The 17,697-nt window shown below is 36.4% G+C and overlaps 1 protein-coding gene across 1 annotated transcript in view; it reads right to left on the bottom strand.

The window, feature by feature from the left end:
• Positions 1–1,131: 1,131 nt before the first annotated feature.
• LOC112153505 (cytokine-dependent hematopoietic cell linker) overlaps positions 1,132–17,697 on the bottom strand; it is a 16,987-nt gene continuing 421 nt past the window's right edge. The window contains exons 2-17 of the mRNA XM_024283775.2: positions 13,749–13,793; positions 10,387–10,537; positions 7,406–7,449; positions 7,268–7,316; positions 5,802–5,852; positions 5,688–5,722; positions 5,586–5,596; positions 5,431–5,505; positions 5,277–5,301; positions 5,166–5,190; positions 4,235–4,319; positions 4,141–4,157; positions 3,981–4,069; positions 1,888–1,965; positions 1,638–1,793; positions 1,132–1,569 (exon numbers count right to left, since the gene is read on the bottom strand). Coding sequence (XP_024139543.1) covers positions 1,417–1,569; positions 1,638–1,793; positions 1,888–1,965; positions 3,981–4,069; positions 4,141–4,157; positions 4,235–4,319; positions 5,166–5,190; positions 5,277–5,301; positions 5,431–5,505; positions 5,586–5,596; positions 5,688–5,722; positions 5,802–5,852; positions 7,268–7,316; positions 7,406–7,449; positions 10,387–10,537; positions 13,749–13,751 — 1,047 coding nt within the window. The 5' untranslated portion in view covers positions 13,752–13,793 and the 3' untranslated portion in view covers positions 1,132–1,416. The remainder of the gene's footprint in view (positions 1,570–1,637; positions 1,794–1,887; positions 1,966–3,980; positions 4,070–4,140; positions 4,158–4,234; positions 4,320–5,165; positions 5,191–5,276; positions 5,302–5,430; positions 5,506–5,585; positions 5,597–5,687; positions 5,723–5,801; positions 5,853–7,267; positions 7,317–7,405; positions 7,450–10,386; positions 10,538–13,748; positions 13,794–17,697) is intronic.

Raw genomic sequence — 17,697 nt, forward strand, 5'->3', positions numbered from 1 at the left:
GGTCCTTGCTGTTGTCAACAGCCCTGGATGAGTGCCCACGCTGCCACTGTATGGTTTCTTATAATCAGAAGGTGGCTGGAGAGTGGCAGTCTGAAATTTGCTGATCATCAGATGTTTTTGGGGAACTTAGAGACCTCAGTTTCTATCAATTTTGCACTGCTGCCTTCCTGCCATCCGTCTGTCTCTGGACTCCCACCTGGTGACCCCCAAATGTGCCGGGCAGTCATTGACTGATGATAAAAAATCGTCCTGTCACCATCCCTGAGCCACATGTAATAATGTGACTGCTGCCTCTGGATTACAAATGTCGCAACGCTGCCAAATTTGCTGAATAACTTGCATTTGGGTTGCTGCGTTATGGCATTTTTGGATATGTGACTAGTCTAAACCATTTCTTTGGTTTGCCATTTATCAGAGTCCGAGACAACAAAGTCACAACTGTACTGCAAAGACACAAGTTTACTACCCGGAAGGCATCCCTCTCTACGTGGGAGGAGGGACCATTACCAAAGTGGAGGAGGGAAACGGTCCATGGGTCCTGTTCACATGAACAACTTTCTGTTTTATCTGCTTAAAAACAGCTGGCCAGGTTCTTTTACTGTGCTGTGGGCGTGGCTGACTTTCTATAAAGTTCTTTGATGGGTGTTGTCAAATTAGCATATTTTTCAAACATTTAGGTTTACTATTAAAATTTTGATTTAAAATTGAAGTATTCAGATTAATCATTTACATTCAAAATTAGTAACACTCATGTTTGGGTCATAAAAATGAAGTAAATACTAGAAGAGTTGACTAAATCTGAAAAAACTGTCAACTAATACTTTTATTTGCTAAACTGTTATGTTCAGAGCCTCCAACATCAGCAGGTAGACTCGTATGGATAAGAAAACCAGTTGCTATGGTTAGCGGCTCTGTTCACAGAGTTGCCACATTATTCTGTGTACCACACCCTGAGGTACTGGACCTGTGCCAGTCTGGGCCAATCCGAAACAGGCAAAGCATAAGTCATCCCAACTGAAAAAGAGCCTGCATGAAAGCGCTTTACCGACACATAACATGATACACACAACTAGGGCCTCTGTAACTAATGCAGAAAGGAATGCAAATATGAAGGTGTTCAAAATTAGACAAAAATGTATATTCTAAGTGATTATTTGTAGACATTTATTTCATGTTAACGTTCAGAAAATGACTGCATTCAAGTTTCATTTTGCTTAATTTTAAATAAATGAAGCTAATCATGAAGATTAAAAATGTATCAAATTTACATTCAGTTTCAGAAAACTTTCAAATAAACCAAAACACGATTAAAAGAAAGAATCAGCCAGGCTGTAGCTACACAGCTTCAAATGAAATGGCCTTGAAAAAAACCAAAACTTTATTTAGAAAAAGCATTCAGTCGATCTTCTTGAAGTGTTACTGTAGAAGCTGATCCAGATCCTGTTTGGTAATCGGACATGTCAGGACACAGTTATCCGGGTATTTAGTCCCGGTCACATTTCTCCCGCTGATGAATATTATGGGGAATATGGAGTGAAATTTGATGATTTGTTCCACAGAGTCAAACACCTGAGAAGAAAGAAGAGGTCAGTCACAGCCAACCAGATTCTCTTTGACTTCCCAAGAGTTTCACTCACATCATTGGATCTTTGTCCTGTTCCCAGCGCGTACTTGTTGACGCTCTCTATGTACCGAACTTTTACATTGTAGACTTTCTTCTGATGATACACAACTAAGACCAAGGGTTCACTGTTACTGGTGGTAGAGCAGTCTCGAACTAAAAAAGCTCCGTCCTGAAGGAGAGAATTTACGAGTAAGTTGTTTACTGGTGTGCTTTTATTGTGGAAAACATTTTATGCTATAAATAAAAAAATGAACTGAACTTACCTTGTTCACCAGGTGTAAAGCATGCTCAGCATCTGTACGTTTACAGGCCCCGACATACCAGTCTTCTTCACAGTAGATCTAAAAGCAAACGTCATTTAATAACTGTAAACCAAGTGTTTGTTTTACAGTCATTAGTTACAGGAATATGGTGCAAAAAGAAAGGCATGTTTACTGCTCCACATAGCATCCATGTCAGCTCAGGGTCATAGGGTTGGTGGAGCGTATCCCAGCTACTGTTGGGCAAACATGGGTACACCCTGAACGGGTCGCCAGTCTATGGCAGGACCACACGCTTACTCACACGTAGGGACAATTTAGAGTCACCAATTAACCTAAGTAGCATATTTTTGGACTGTGAGAGGAAGCTGGAGAAAACCCACACATGCATTAGGAAAACATGCGAACTCCACACAGAAAGGGTCACACGTGGGATTTGAACCTGAGCCTTTTTGCTGTGAGGTGAGAGTGCTAACCACTACACCATGCAGCCTCCTCCACTCTAATAAACTAAACAGTTCAATTAATACCAAACTTGGAGAACCACAGCACACAACAAATACAGTTCTCATATAATAACAAATGTATTATTATTATTATAAGCTCATATACTCAACATGTTACAGTCTTTCACAAGTCTAGAATTTTTATATCTCAGAATGTTTCCTTTGTGTCGTGACATTGAGGACACTTTGTTTTTCTTTACTATGTTTTTTTCTGTATAGGAAAAAACACAATATTTCCAAAAACCTGTTTTTCAAAAGTTATATTTTTTATAATAGTCACAATCTTTGAAAAATGCAAAATAGAGGGCGGGGCTAGGGGAGTCCGGCTGAGCGGAGGAGGTGTGGTCTGGATATGTGATTGACAGCGACAGTGAGTTTAGCTTGAGGTAACTAAAGGATCTTTTTATTATTGTCTCAATGAAAAACAAAAACAAAAAAAAAAAAAAATCAAAGTTCAAGAGGGCAAAGCAGTCTGCCTCCCCATCCCACAGTGGCTCTCTGTCAGTTAGCCAGCTTTACAAGGAACAGTTTAGTGAGCAACCAAGCTCTGATGTTCACGGATCGACCTCCGCCGCTCTCAGAGTCAACATCACAGTGAGGTCCGCTGTTTTCAGCGTCGCAGGGTTAGCTCCAAGCGTCGCGTGGTGAGCTTCAACTCTCGATGGGCGGGGCTTTATACTGAAGCTCAGAGCACGATTACATGAAAATTCTGGGACACCAGTTGACCAATCACAAAAGTCAACTGTAATACCTAATTTCAACATGTAGGGGGCAGCACATACGGAGTTTCAGACCATAATTTCAGGAATTAAACAAATTTATTTTAAATTGTCAAAAATTTGGTAATGACCAACAGACAGCACTTTTAAATTCCTATTTATAGAGATAAACAGCCCAAAAACTTTAGTGTTTGGTTACCTTTTAAAGTTTTAAAGAAGCACTAACAGTGGCAACAGCGTGCCTTTCCTCCCACCAACCCAGACAGCAAGGGAGGGGCGCTGCACTGCAGAGTTATGATTACATCAGACTTTTGAGTTGTTTTATTAAAATTTTAATTTATTATTATTATTTATTTTGACATGAAATGAGTGGTGTGCCAAACTAGCAAAAAAGAAAAAGAAAGAAAAGAAAAAGAAATGAATATATAATCTCTGCAATGTAGGACCCCCGCTACCAGATGGCGCCCTAGGCAGCCGCCTATGCTCCTGGCCTCAGTTCAAATCCAGGCTTTATTCTTTCTGTAAAAAGTCGGCAGTTTTTTCTTTGTTTATTTCCAACAATAATATGTTTTGTAGGTTAAAAATAATTCTAAATTTCCCCTTATTAAGACAGTGTGTGGCCCTGTGATTGACTGGTGACCTGTCCAGGGCCTTCACCTAACAGTAGCTGGGATAGGCTCCAGCAACCCCGTGACTCAGAAAGGGCATTTAACAGGTTTAGAAGATGGTTTAAACATACTCATCAACATTAAAGTAAGTGCATCTCCGTATCAACACCTATTTTCCCACATTTTTTAAAAACATGGTGATTGAGGTACAAACCTTACCAAATTTCTTTAGTAGCATTTTTTAAAAATGGCTTCAGATTTACCTGTGGTTTTTGCATTGGAATAAAGTCATGCTGGTCGATGTCTTCTTTAGTCTGCGGCCACTCGTGGTGGCGTCTCGACGGCACCCTTTCTTTAAACAAACGCTCATGATGACTGACTTAATGACAGAAAAATGATCAATGTGATCCTTAAGACACCTACCCAAGTCCTGTGGTGATCTAAAACGATAAGAAAAAATCACATTTAAAGTGTGATGAATTAACAGTTTATAAGTTTGAGATTTAAAAATTCTAACCTTTTTTCAAAATCCTGGGTATCCAAATCCAAAGAATGCCTTTGGTTACTTGAAGCTCCTGAAACACTTTCAGCCCTCTGCCGAACTAAAAACAGATTAAACATGACAAAATGTCTGCAACATTTGGCATTTATCCTGTTATTATTGATCCCTGGACACGACTTTCAAAAATAGACAATTTATTCCCTCAAATAATAATTTGTGGCCATTAATGAGTATTTTCTGCATACATATTTCATTGTCATAAATTAGTAGGCTGTTATGTCCAAAAAATAAATATTTTGTGGCCACAAATTAGCATTTTATCAGCTTATTGTGCATAAATTAGCATTTTATGTGCACGAAATACCAATTTGTATGCACAAAAGTCTACACTTAAATATGTTTTTTGTGCTTACAAATTGGTAAGTCATTACTACTAATTAGCATTTTGTTAATTATTTTCTGTACCCAAAAAAATAACATCTCAGGGACACCAATGGGTATTTTTTTACGTTTTGTATGCACAATTCAGCATTGTGTGCTTACATATTGCCATATATTAGCATTTTGTGGATACAAGTTAGTAGAATATTTCTCTGCCACAAATGGGCATTTGATTAACATTTTTTTGAACAAAAAATAATATCTGGTGGACACAAATTTGCGTGTATTTGCATTTCGTGTTTATCAAACCAATTTTTGGTGCTCACAAATTAGTGCTTTGTGCTCACATATTAATATTTTTAATTCCCACAACTTATTTGTACCCACAAAATGCTAATAAAGTACTAGTTTGTGGCCACAAAACACTAATTTGTGCTCACCAAATTAATAAAATGAGGCAGCAAAATGCAAATTTGTGTGCACAAAATAGTAATTAACCTCCAGAAATAAAAAAAATGAGGGAACAATTTTATTTTAATGTCATCTTCAGGTCTCCAAATATTACCTCTGTTATGGGACTCAAAGTCTGCCTAAAAGAGACAACAACAAAAAATGGATAAATTATTTCAGCCACTTGAGATGTTCATAAGAAAATGTTGCACATATGATTGCTTACATGTTCAGTTCTCCTCAGATGTAAACTGGAATAGAGAAAGCAGAATTTTAACACTAATGGAACTTTAAGAGTAAAGATACATACATCAACCAGCAGGTGGTGCTGATGTTCTATGCTGTTGTTTTGGAACCCAAAGGGACTTGAGAGCACCTACTCTCTGTCACTGATGGTGTGCACAGTCAGACGGTCGATCATTTCCTGGACAGAAGGCGGAGGTGACTGAGCAAACCTGAGGGAGAGGAGACTCGGTCTGTCAGAGATTTGTTTAGGTTGATGATGAAGAGCATGGATACTGACTATAGGAGTTACCTCTCTGAGGTCTGTGGTATAGAAACAGAGAACAGAAAATAATTTGGTTTAGCGTCGGTGATCCACACATTGGAATAATAAACACATATGAAAGGTGTTAACCTGATCCTCTGGGGGTGCAGGTGGGGGACTCTTCTCTGCAAAAGGAGCAGATAATCATTGGAGTTTTCTTGGCACAGAGAAGGTATATAAAATATTTGTCTGCTCTGGTGTTACTTGATTTGTTTTTTCTTTTTGTGGGCTTCAGCTCTCTGTTTACAGCGGGTCCTACAGGTTTCATAAACAGAAACAAAGGAGGAGAAAAAAAATCATCAGAACAGACTTTAGTTTCAGCTGGAAGCAGCTTTCAGTGCTGCTTAGACACAAGGGATTTATGCCTGAGCTTTGAAGTAAATTTACGTAAATCCCCCTGAAAGTTGGGTGATAGTTCTATGATTTCCCTTTGATGACTGCAGCTTTTGCCAAAGTCCACATAACTCTTTAAGTAAATCTGAATACACACTTATGCCATTATATTTTAAGTGATTTTAATAGGGCTGGGTATCGCCAATGATCTCCAGAATCAATTAGATTTGATTCAACAAATTCTGGATCAATTTGATTCTGATTTTTTTTTAATTCTTTCAATCAAATTAATTCAATTTGATACAATTCAATTCCATTTTGAGTTTACACGGTTTACACATTTCGACAGATTTGTTTAGAAATACATGAATAATCTATAAAAGTGTTTTGAAGAGTTTTATATTAATCTGATACAGTTCACATCCTGTAAAATGTATTGGTGAAATAATAATGGGATTATTAATAGCATACAGTGTTAAATGGATTCTCATACGCAGAATTGTTCCCTCTCCTGGAGGGTGTTTCAGTTTGGCCACTAGGTGGCGATCACACCTTCTTTCAGAAGAAGAAGAAAGAATTAGCAAAAAACGGTGCTTTAGACTGCAAATGGTTACTTTAAAAATATATTTCCCTAAAAGGATTTGGAAAATTCATGCCTGTGAGTTTATAAAGATGTTCCTTTAGTCAGCAATGAATGTTTAGGTCGACCGAACGTTAGCTTTAGCCGTCCTGTGGGAAATCCCATTATACTTTAGCCTCAAGCTAGCGGACTTTAGCTTTATATGCTGGATTGATCTCTATATTGTTTTATAGCTTCAGGTTTTAGAACTGATCTTGGTACATTTACAGGCCACTCGAATAAAAATCATGTTTTTGGTGTTTTTAACATGTTCTTGTGGCATTTCTCTTACAACAAAAGACATATATGAAGACAATTAAACTAAAAACTGCATTTCTAAGTATTTCGTTAGTCAAATTGTTGTGAATCAGGGGCAGATAAAACAATGCAGTTCAAAAAAAGAGCTCATATGTCACTTAGAAAATAGGATTGGTGGGCCCCAAACTCCCAGGTACTCAATAGGGAGAGAAAGGGGGGCGGGGTTGCCCTGCACAAATGGTCACAGTCACAACTCGTGATGTGCATTTTTTTTAGTTAAAAACTTCTATATGTATTATTTTTAATTTCTAATGAACTCTTGCCACTCTGCAGAAACTGTCCCAAAAACGACACAGGTGTTTTGAATGTGGATAAAAACGGCATAACCATAATTAAATTAAATCAATTTGACAATAGATCAAAAGATGAAGTGAGACTTTAAAGAGTGTCAAATTCCTACCTGGAACTCGAGGGATGTTTCTGGACGGACATCTGGGACGGTTCTGAGCCTGAGGGAGGGGAAAGAATCAATTAGAATATGTGGACCTGTGGATATGAAGTTGGACTTGCATTTAAAGAGACAAATCAGACAGCTTACGGATGAAAAGTTCTGAGAAGAAGTTGACCTCGGGAGATCCCTGTCTTGAAAGGAAACAATACTGTGATTGCTACAGTTTTCATCAGTGACACCAGTTTTAAAAGCTTCATTTCTCATGGAGTTCTCTCATTCTTTTCATTGCATGGAGACTTCTTCTGAACACAGAGGAAGAGTTTTGTACACATGAATATTTCAAAACAGTGTTCGGTACGTCCCATAGGTGGAGAACTGCAGCTGTGAGGCCCCTGGCTGGAAGCCACATCCACGCAGGAAAGTAAAGAGTCTGTTCACACTCCGCACTCCTCCTTCTCTTCCTCCTCCTCCTCCTCCTCCTCAACTCCTGCTCGACTGTAATCTCAGTCTGTCTGAGCCAACAGAGAGCTCTGGAGACCCACTATCAGATCATGCTCACTCAGCATGAGCTCCCTCAGACCCTCTCTGCTTTTACACTCATCAAAGTTTGTACCGGAGATGTTTTACTTTCCCTCTTTGAAGAATATATCTCATCTGAACTGAAAATACTTTATATTTAGAACAAATCAAAAAGTTGTTTGAGTTTTTCATGCAAGCAGTGGTGGACTTAGCAGTTCGGGGGCCTTTTGCAACCATTGTATTATTATTATTATTTTATTATAGAAATAAAAAACTGAAATCACATTTAAATATTAAACAAATGCTTATTATATATTTTTCAATGAGAATATTAGATTATTGTTACAGATTAATATAAGTGATTTGTCGTGGATGCTTTGAAATTTGATTACATCAATGATATCAATGATCCTTAATAGCCAGAATCTATTAATATTTGATATTAAGTCCTGAACCGGATGTTGATAATTCATGTAGAGAAAATGGTATGGTCGAGTCGGGGTGGGATTATATAAGTTTGCTTCCTTCCACTCCCTTTCAAGTGATCTACTTGTGATTCATTAAGTGTTATTTTATGGATTATTACCTGATTGCTTGAAATAAACCATTTCATTTATTCATATAGATATTTTTAGAGCTGTCAGGCGATTACATTTTTTGATCGCGATTAATTGCATTGTCCAAAGTTAACTCACGATTAATCGCAAATTAATATGTGGCCTTTTTTTAGGAAAAAAAAATGTGTGCTTCATGGAATTTAGCAGTTCTACATTAATTAAGAAAACCAGACTAGCAAAATTAATAGTTTTCATCAGAAATACTTTATTTTGTAACATTGTATTGAGATAAACTTTCTTAACAATAAAAGGCTGTAACATAAAATGCCTAACAAAAGCCCAAGTGCAAGTGAAGGGCATTTTAAATTCAAAACTTCAATCAACGTTCAGTAAAATAAAATAAAAAACATCAAAAATAAAATTTCCATAACACTTTCATGTTCATTTTTTGTCAGGACCAAATCTTTTCCTCCTCTGCTGAACTACAGTAATAAATGAAATAGAGATTTATCATTTCCAATGAACTTTTGTTTTTTAAAACATTAAAGACTGAGAAAAGCGGGATACACTGTGGATAGTTTGACAGTCTGTTACTGCCGCCGCGTTCTCTGGCTGCAGCTCGATGCAGCGACGTGTCCAGCGGAGCTCACGCCATGAATATGCCGGCAGACAGACCGCTATGCTGGGGCTGGATCACGCTTAAACCTCCAGAACTTTGGGATATTTTGCATATTTTCGCGCGGCGAAAGAGTGACGGGCCACACACTCAAAGCTGAGATTTGTCTTTTCATCTACAAATAACTGGCATTGTTTAAACTACATTTAAAACGTCCCCCGGTGCGCTTGCTGTTCGGAACGTCGGGGGTCCGCAGCTCTCGGGGCGCGGCGCCGGACGCGAGCCAGTACCACCAGACGTGGTACTGGACGCGAACCGGAGCCGGGTTAGGGTGCAGGAGCTCTCCAGGTCCTAGCGCCGGGCTGGTTCTAGCTAGCAGCTCGGTGGTTGGAGACCTGCCTGTGATCTCGTGAGAGCAGCCGGTGAATTAGAGGGCGATGAGGGACGCCTGCGCGCGCGGTATGGAAAGGCACGTATGACAAAATCCGCGATTAATGCGTCAAAAAAAAATTGTCGGCGTCATGCACATGTCAAATTAACATGTAATTAACGCGACAAATCTGACAGCCCTAATATTTTTACTTAACAATGAATTGATTGAAAGTGCTGATTTGTCACTTTCTAGTTAAAACAAATGACGATATTTTGCCTTATCTGTAATATGTCAAATTTTACAAATAAAAGTAAAAGAAACTAAAATACTTAAATGTTGGAACAAAACTGTACAATATGGAGTGCCATTAAAAAAAAAGAGAATGAATCTCGAAATTGCAAATTTCTTTATGCTTTTCCTCCCTTTTTTGTCCCTTTTCTCATTCTTAACTTTCTTCATCTTTATTTTGAGTTCTGTTATTCTTCTTCCTGTTTTCTTTTACTATCTAGACAGTAAATTTGTCGGCGTTTTTACTTACAATGTTGGAATTTTGTGTGAGATGTTTTTCTTTTCTTTTCTTGCATCAGAAGTATAATGATAATTTTCATATCATCTCAGAGAACTTTTCTTCATCCTAGTACTTTTAAAAAAAATCTTTAAAGATTCTCTCTCTGCTAACCTGTTGTTGACGGAATAGTCCTTTGCTACACAGGGACGGGGGAGGTCAGAGCACTGAGCAGTCAAATTCCGTTTGGGTTTTTAATGACAGATTTAAATAGTCGAAATTATTATATTAGACTTTTTTTTAAAGGGGGGCCCCCAACACCTTGGGCAATTGCCTACCTTTGCCTAATGGTAAGTCCACCCCTGCATGCATGCAGACATTTCTTATTTAGATTTAACAATTTTTGCAATTTAAAAGTAATAAAACTTCTTGATAAATGTCTCTAACGAAAACAGAATTAAAGGTTAGAAAAGTGAAAAAACAGACGTTTGAACTGAACACCAGTATTATACAACAACAATTAAGATCTAGATCTAAAATGACAGACCCTGTTCATACCTGCATATAATCTATCTTCGTTGATTGGTCTCGCCGGGAGGATGTGTACATTGAATGTCCCCTCGTGGTTGTCCACCACATCGTACTCAGGCTCCTCCAGGTCGGTACTTGCACACGGCTGACTTCTGCTCATGTCTATCTTGATGTGACTCTGTGAACATAAATATTGCAGCTTTATAGTATCGTGCAGCCCATGAGTAAAATAAACATCTGCTCATTTTTCCTCCATGCAGCGATACTCTGATGGGACAGCTTGTTTCTGTGCACGCTCACACACGGAAACACACAAGATGCTATAATTAGGAGAGTGACTAGATACTTCCTCCTCCAGGTGTTTCCTTTAAAGATCTTACAGTGATACTGATAAGACTCACACGTTTATATGGTTCACATTAGAAAGTGAATGTAATACGAGTTGAGTAGCAAGTATCTCTGAGGGGCTTGCATGCGCTACTAAGGCTGTAGGCTTTAGCGCTGGAACCAGACAGCAGGACAAAATAATCAAACACACTTTAAATCTGGGGGGACATGGATTGTGCACAATAAATTATGGTTGCAAAAAATAAAAAAACAGCATTTTTTGTAATTTTTACTTATCTTGTGTAGCTTAATAATGGAGGGAAAAGTAAATTGAAACTAGAAAAGTTGCATTACTTGCGATAATGCTAGTGTTAAAGTTTTTTTTACTGAAAATCATGATGCAATTTACTTTAATTGCTGAAGGGATTTGCTTAAAATGCAAAAGCTATTTGCAAATTGTTAAAATTGCTAAAAGGCTGGAACTTTGAAAGAGTGTTGAAGTTGACCCAAATTTCTTTAAAAAAATGTAGTTCAATTGCTTAAGAATCCCAAATACATGGCAATTAAAAAAAAATTGTGTGTTTGTTAAATATGAACTAAACTCCAAATTAGCCAATAAAGCTAGCTTGTTGCTTATATACTAGTTAAACTCCAAAATAACCTAAAAATCCTGCGTAAACTAAATTAGTCAAACATGCTAGCCTGTTGCTAAACTATTAGCTAAACTCTAAATTAGCATGAAAATCCTCAGTGGATGCTAAATTGGCCCAAAAAGCTAGCACAATCCTTAAATACTAGCTGAACACCAAAATTACCTAAAATTCCTCAGTATTCCAAATTAGTCAAAAACATTAGTATGTTGCTAAAATTGAAGCTAAACTCTAAATTAGCCCATAAAACCCCCAGTAGACAACAACTTAGCTAAAAACATTAGTATGTCAATTAAAAATTATGTAAACAAATTTTCAAATTTTGCTAAAATTACTATAAAAGATTAAAATACGGCCCATGAATATATTTAAAGGCTTTTTGCTAATCTGCTTAAAAACTTGACATGTGAAGACTTTCTCATTCATTTCCTAAGAGACATATTTTGCACAATATTTAAAAAAAACTATTAAGTTTATGAATACCAAAAATAGAAGCAGCAATAACCTGAACAAGCTGAACGTTTTGATACCAAGATTGCTGAAAGTGTGATTGAGTTTTTATGTGCCGAAAAACGTGTAGAAAGGACCAGGAGAATCACTATAGTATGACACAATGAGGAAAATCAAAATCTTTTGAGCAAAATATTTGTCAAAAGTATTTAAAAAATTTCAGCAAGTTATTTTTATGCTTTATTTTAAAGCAATCTGTCTGAATAAATAATAATAAAAACTAGTTGAAGCAATAATGCTTTTTAAAGTTCTTTAATCTTCTTTTGCAGAAATGAAATGTAATCCCTCATCCGAACTGTCCGAGGTTCACTTCAATTTTGCTTCACAATTTCTTGGATTGGCTCCAGCAACCCCTGTGATCCTAAGCAGGTTTAAATAACGGATGGATATTTATATTTGGAATAATCTCAAAAGTATATAGCAGCTCTACTCTCTCGTGGAAACCTGTAACAGCTGATCAAAGTTTTTTAATGTTTTTTCTTGGAGACAAAAATATCTGCAGTTTTCTCAATGATCCAGCGAGAAGCACAGAATAGCTAGAGTAAATATGGATTATTGTTCAAGTCTTAATCCAACTAAATCTAATCAATAAATGTGATTTCATACATGCATCTGGATGGGGGGGAAAAGAATACAACTCAGTGCAGAGTGTGAGTGATCTGCAAGCCTCTTCAGATTGGTATGAGAGAAAACACTGCACGGTTTGCAGGGTTTCTGAGAAGTGTCTGGGAAATTCTTGAGGTTGACTGCAACCATAACTGGTCAGAAAAAGGTGCAAACAGCATTGCACTTCATTCAGAGGAAAACATTGAGACTTAATCAGCATGGAAAGAAAACATTGAGCATGCATACAAGAAAATAACTAAATTCATTGGAATAATTGATAAAATACGACAACTGGTCCAATTAATGCTGTGCTAATATACTAATGCTTTTTCAATATTGCTGGGGGATGCACCTTTACTAATTACTTATGTGAAATCTTTGAATAAAAAAAAAAAAAAAATGGGAAGGATCACCAAATGGGACAAACCAGGTGCATCATTGTTCAATAAGTTAAAGTTACTTAACATTCAAGATACTCTGTTAACATTCGCATTTAGTGCGCTTAACTACAAAATTAATTTACATATAATCACCAAATTCATTCAACATAGCAAACTCCCAAATTACATAAAAAAGACGTTAAGAACAGTTATCTATAAAATACCGTAGACCTGAATCATGGAATACTCCTACTGACCTCTTATACAACGCCAGTTCTTTAGCTATCTACAAAACAAAATTCAAAAATAGACTTGTTTGTTGTGACTCAATTTTTATTTTTCAACTTTTATTCCTTATGTTAATTTACTTAAAGCTTTTTTCTTTTAATTCTTTTATCTCACCAATTCCTTCCGGGCTTCCTCCCTGTGTGTTTACCTGCTGTATATCAGGTAACTTCCATAGTTTTATTCCCTATTATGTCCTTCTATTTAATGCCGTGAAGTTACGTATGTGCTAAATAAATGAATAAATAAACAAAAGGTACTCATCTGTAAAACTGTGTTATGGAAAGAAAATATTACCTATTTGATTTTATTAACGACTAGAGAGTAAAGTAGGTGGCCTTAAATGTAAAAACACAATATATTTCAATGGGAGTCATTGCCAGTCATGATTAAAGTACTTTAATTAAAGCAGAAGTAAAATACTTTACATGCAAACTTGATCAAAAAACAACAGGAAAACCTGACGACTCTCTGGGCCGACTTTAACAGTGACAGAGCAGAATGCGGCTTTTTAATAATTCTGCATTTAAGGGTAATTACACCAGAGGCCGCAACCTCTCCGAGCCTGCCTGGAAACGTTCACGTGGAACCAGCGCAGGGAAACGCTGCCCTCATGGCCGCCATAACTCACCATTATCACAGCGGACTCGTGGCTGTCCCCTCTCCCTGCAGCTAACTGGGGGTGAAACAGAAATATATACCACTATTAGTCAGGAGTGCTGCTAAAGAATGCGTCCTTCCAACACACTTTGTGTTTGGATTCTTCTTCCTAACCGCTTAAACACACAGATGCAGGAAAAACACTGGATTTGTGTTCACAAACACTAAGAATAGGATTACATTTTTCCGTGCTTTTCTGCCACCTTTCGATTTTACTTGTCTTTATTAAATTAAAAGTATCTGCACATTAATAACAAAGTTTAGAACTAAATTCAGTCTCTAAGTGGAGAAACTTAAATAAATATTATTTTTTGGTTTCTGAGAATAATTGCAATTTCCCTGACAAAAAAACCCCACACACTTGCAGAATATTAAATATGATTTAAGCAAAAACAGGACATTCGTAGTCATGTTTCCTCATTTTTGAATTAAAAACAAATCATAGCTGCTGGGTGGCAAAGCTTTTTATATTTTACATTTTTTTGTGTGAAGTCTCTGAACTTACTAATGAATTTGCAAATCGCCGCCAAAACCGACCCCGATTAGCATTATTTTCATTCAAAATCAAACAAAAAAGTTTTAAAAAGTTTATAGTTTTGAAATGTTTGGTTAAAAACAAAAACATGAGTTATGACATTTATGTGATATAACCCTTGGAATAAATCCTTGTGAGTTTGAATGGAGCTTACTCTGTTTTTTTTTTAGACATTTCCACATTATTTTGAATATTTTTTTATTCATGGAATTATACATTTTTATTTTGTCTTTACATGTTTGATATTTTGTTATAAAATATAATTTGTGGAGATTTTTGTAAAAAAAAAAAAAACACAAAATTTTGCACTCAGGGTAGATTTCTTAGGTTAATTGTGGAATAATTGCAACTAAAGTCAGTTTTTAATGTAAATTAGTAGAGCAGAATATAAAGTATTAAAATAATGCTCAACAAAGACTCCAGCCCACTGGGGGTTAAACTGTTATTCAAAGGTTAGTAATCAGTTTTCAGAAATACATTTCTGTTTAGGCTGTTTTTCAGATTAATATTTAAGTTTTCCCAATTTTCTGAAAAACAAACATAATCAGAGTTTTGCATATTTCCGCGCCAATTCTATGCCGTCTAAAAGAAAAAAGACAAAGCTTTTAATCAGGCATATGTAGCTTGACAGCTGCTTGATTATTATCTGGGGAAAAAATATTTTTTTAAAAAAGGAGCAGAAAGAAACCTGATAAACAATCACTCTGACATCTCTTAACTTTGCAAACCTGGCAACTGCAATACTGGAGTGAAACCCACTTTTGTGGCAACAATCTTTAAAGACTTTGTGTCAAATGAGCAGCAATCAAGTCTGACAACAAAGCAGCTGAAGGTAAGGCAGCTGCCAGCTACATTTGGACTTTCCACCGAGACTCCGCAGCCAGACTTAGATCTTTGTCAGACATCTTCCATCTGTGTAATTTAAGCTTCTGAAAACATGGCATGAATTTTAAACAGACCTTTCTTCAGATACACGCTCGGAAAGAGGAAGAGAAAGCTGTTCAGGACTAAACGTGTGTGACTGACAGGTTTTGATGTCTGAATCCATTAAATGGTGTGGAGGAGGGGTGGGGCAGGAAGGAAACCAACTAAAATAGAAGTCGGGACATTAATCCTGCGAATCATCCAAACTGCCAGCAGACATTACAGCCCACCTCCCCGCTGTCCCGGAGGACGGCTCGGTCCCCGGCTTGGATTTGGCGGGCATATTGGGCGATAAAATGGATCAGAAGAAGCGGAAAACTTGGTTTGCATTCGACAATCTGGACAAATAAACCTGAGATTCATGAAAATATGCATGGCGGCATCTCATAACATCAAAGTTAATCCATTACCTGGCTTTAGTGCGAATGCAAAGAAATCATAAATGTATGAAAACAGGCCAAAGAGAGTTTTAAAAAAGAAAATGTACCATTTCCCACTAAACTGTCTTGTCTTTATTAACCCTTTACTCCTGAGATGTCACCGGTGACGCCTAAATAACACACCTATTGACAAACGCAAACTTCTAGATGGTAGCTGTGCTGGAAGAAGTCAGAGAACAGGGGTCCCGACATCTTGATCCAGACCCAGATGTTGGGTCATGCGGACCCAACATCTGGGTCTGGATCATGATGCTGGGTCATGCGGACCCAGCACAACTAGGAGTCTTCCTACAAATATAGATTCATGGAGACGGTTGTTTCCATGTACCAAAAAGCTCTGCATATTTAGAGGTATGGCAAGAAAATTGATTCAACACTTTTTACCTGGAAGAATTCATTATGTCACCATAGATCAATACATATGTAGTAACCTTAGCATTACATGTGGTGTACCTCAGGGCTCTGTATTAGGACCTAAATTATTTAGCATGTACATTGACAATATATTTAATGTCTCCCAATTATTGAAACTTGTATTTTATGCAATGACACAAATATATTCTATAGTAACGATGGTTATGATAAGTTAAGTAGTAACATCAACGAGGAACTGCAAACTATATAAAAATGGCTTGATAGTAACAAACTATCATTGAACCAAAGCAAAACAAAAGCTATAATATTTTGCAGTTTTGAAGAAAATCAAATAAATATAATTAAAGGAGTTCGGGAAAACAAATTTTTAGGATTGATAATTGATTCCAAACAATCTTGGAAATCGCACATAAGACACTTAAAAATGAAAGTTTAAAAGAATTTCTCAATAATAAATAAATGTAAACATAATCTCAACCATAACACACGTAGCACATTATATTGCTCATTGATACTTCCTTACCTCGCATATTGTAATGAAGTATGGGGAAATAATTACCAATACTTAGTACACACATTATACACGTTACAAAAACGAGCACTTTGTATTATTCATAAAATAGGATATCTGGAGCAAACTAACCAACTTTTTATACAGTTCAAATTAATAAAATTACAGGATCTGATAAATTATAAAAAAAAAAACAAAAATGTTTATATAAAGCATATAACACTGTGTTTACTGAACAAAGTATGCGTATGTGTATATATACATTTAGCGGATATTATTCTATGCATATTGTACTTTCTGTTGAAAAAGTATATTGTAATGAACTTTACCTTGTGATTATTACTAAAAGTTGCCAGTATCATAAGGGTCAATTTATAAAGAATTAAGGCTTTAATAAGCAATGCTTCTGCCTGCTACCTTTCTAACATGAATGTAATATATACTACATACATCATCAATTGCATTATTACAGATGTGACTATAACAAATAACTATATGTAAAACTAACATATTTAAATAAACAACATGTTTATTAATATGTGGCGACAGATTCTTGAATGTTTCACATAATCTCACAATAATCCAGTTACTAGCATGATGGATTCCTGTTTATTATTATTCTTGGAAAATGGTTGTGGTTGAGTTGTTCTGGTTATGCTTTATTTATTCATTACAAAAGTAGCAATTTTAAGCTTACATATAAACCAGCTACAAACATTTCACAGAGAACGAATATTTAATCAAATAAAGTTGCCAACCTGCCGAAAAGGCATATTTAGGAATTTTACCTGAAGTAGGCAGGAATCTGTTCAGAAAGTTTAGCAGAGACAATGTTCCTCTGTGTGAAGTTTTGAAATGCAACCCGGACAGACTGAAAAACTTTAAACATTTGTTTAGATGTTTGATTTGTGGAAGAAGCTAACGAGGGCTAGTGGATCCTCCTTTATCTAGTTTTGATCTATCTACAAGAAATGTTTCCTAAGTGGACCTCTTTAAATTTTACTTGCAGACCCCTGTCATAGAACATCAACACTAGAGCCATGGTGTTAAGGGGATAATTAGATCATTTCCTTTTATCCATTTATAGATTGTGGTTTATTAAAAATATACTCAAGATATATATATATATATATAT

Source organism: Oryzias melastigma, linkage group LG10, assembly GCF_002922805.2.
Source record: "Oryzias melastigma strain HK-1 linkage group LG10, ASM292280v2, whole genome shotgun sequence".
NCBI classification, from domain to species: Eukaryota; Metazoa; Chordata; class Actinopteri; order Beloniformes; family Adrianichthyidae; genus Oryzias; species Oryzias melastigma.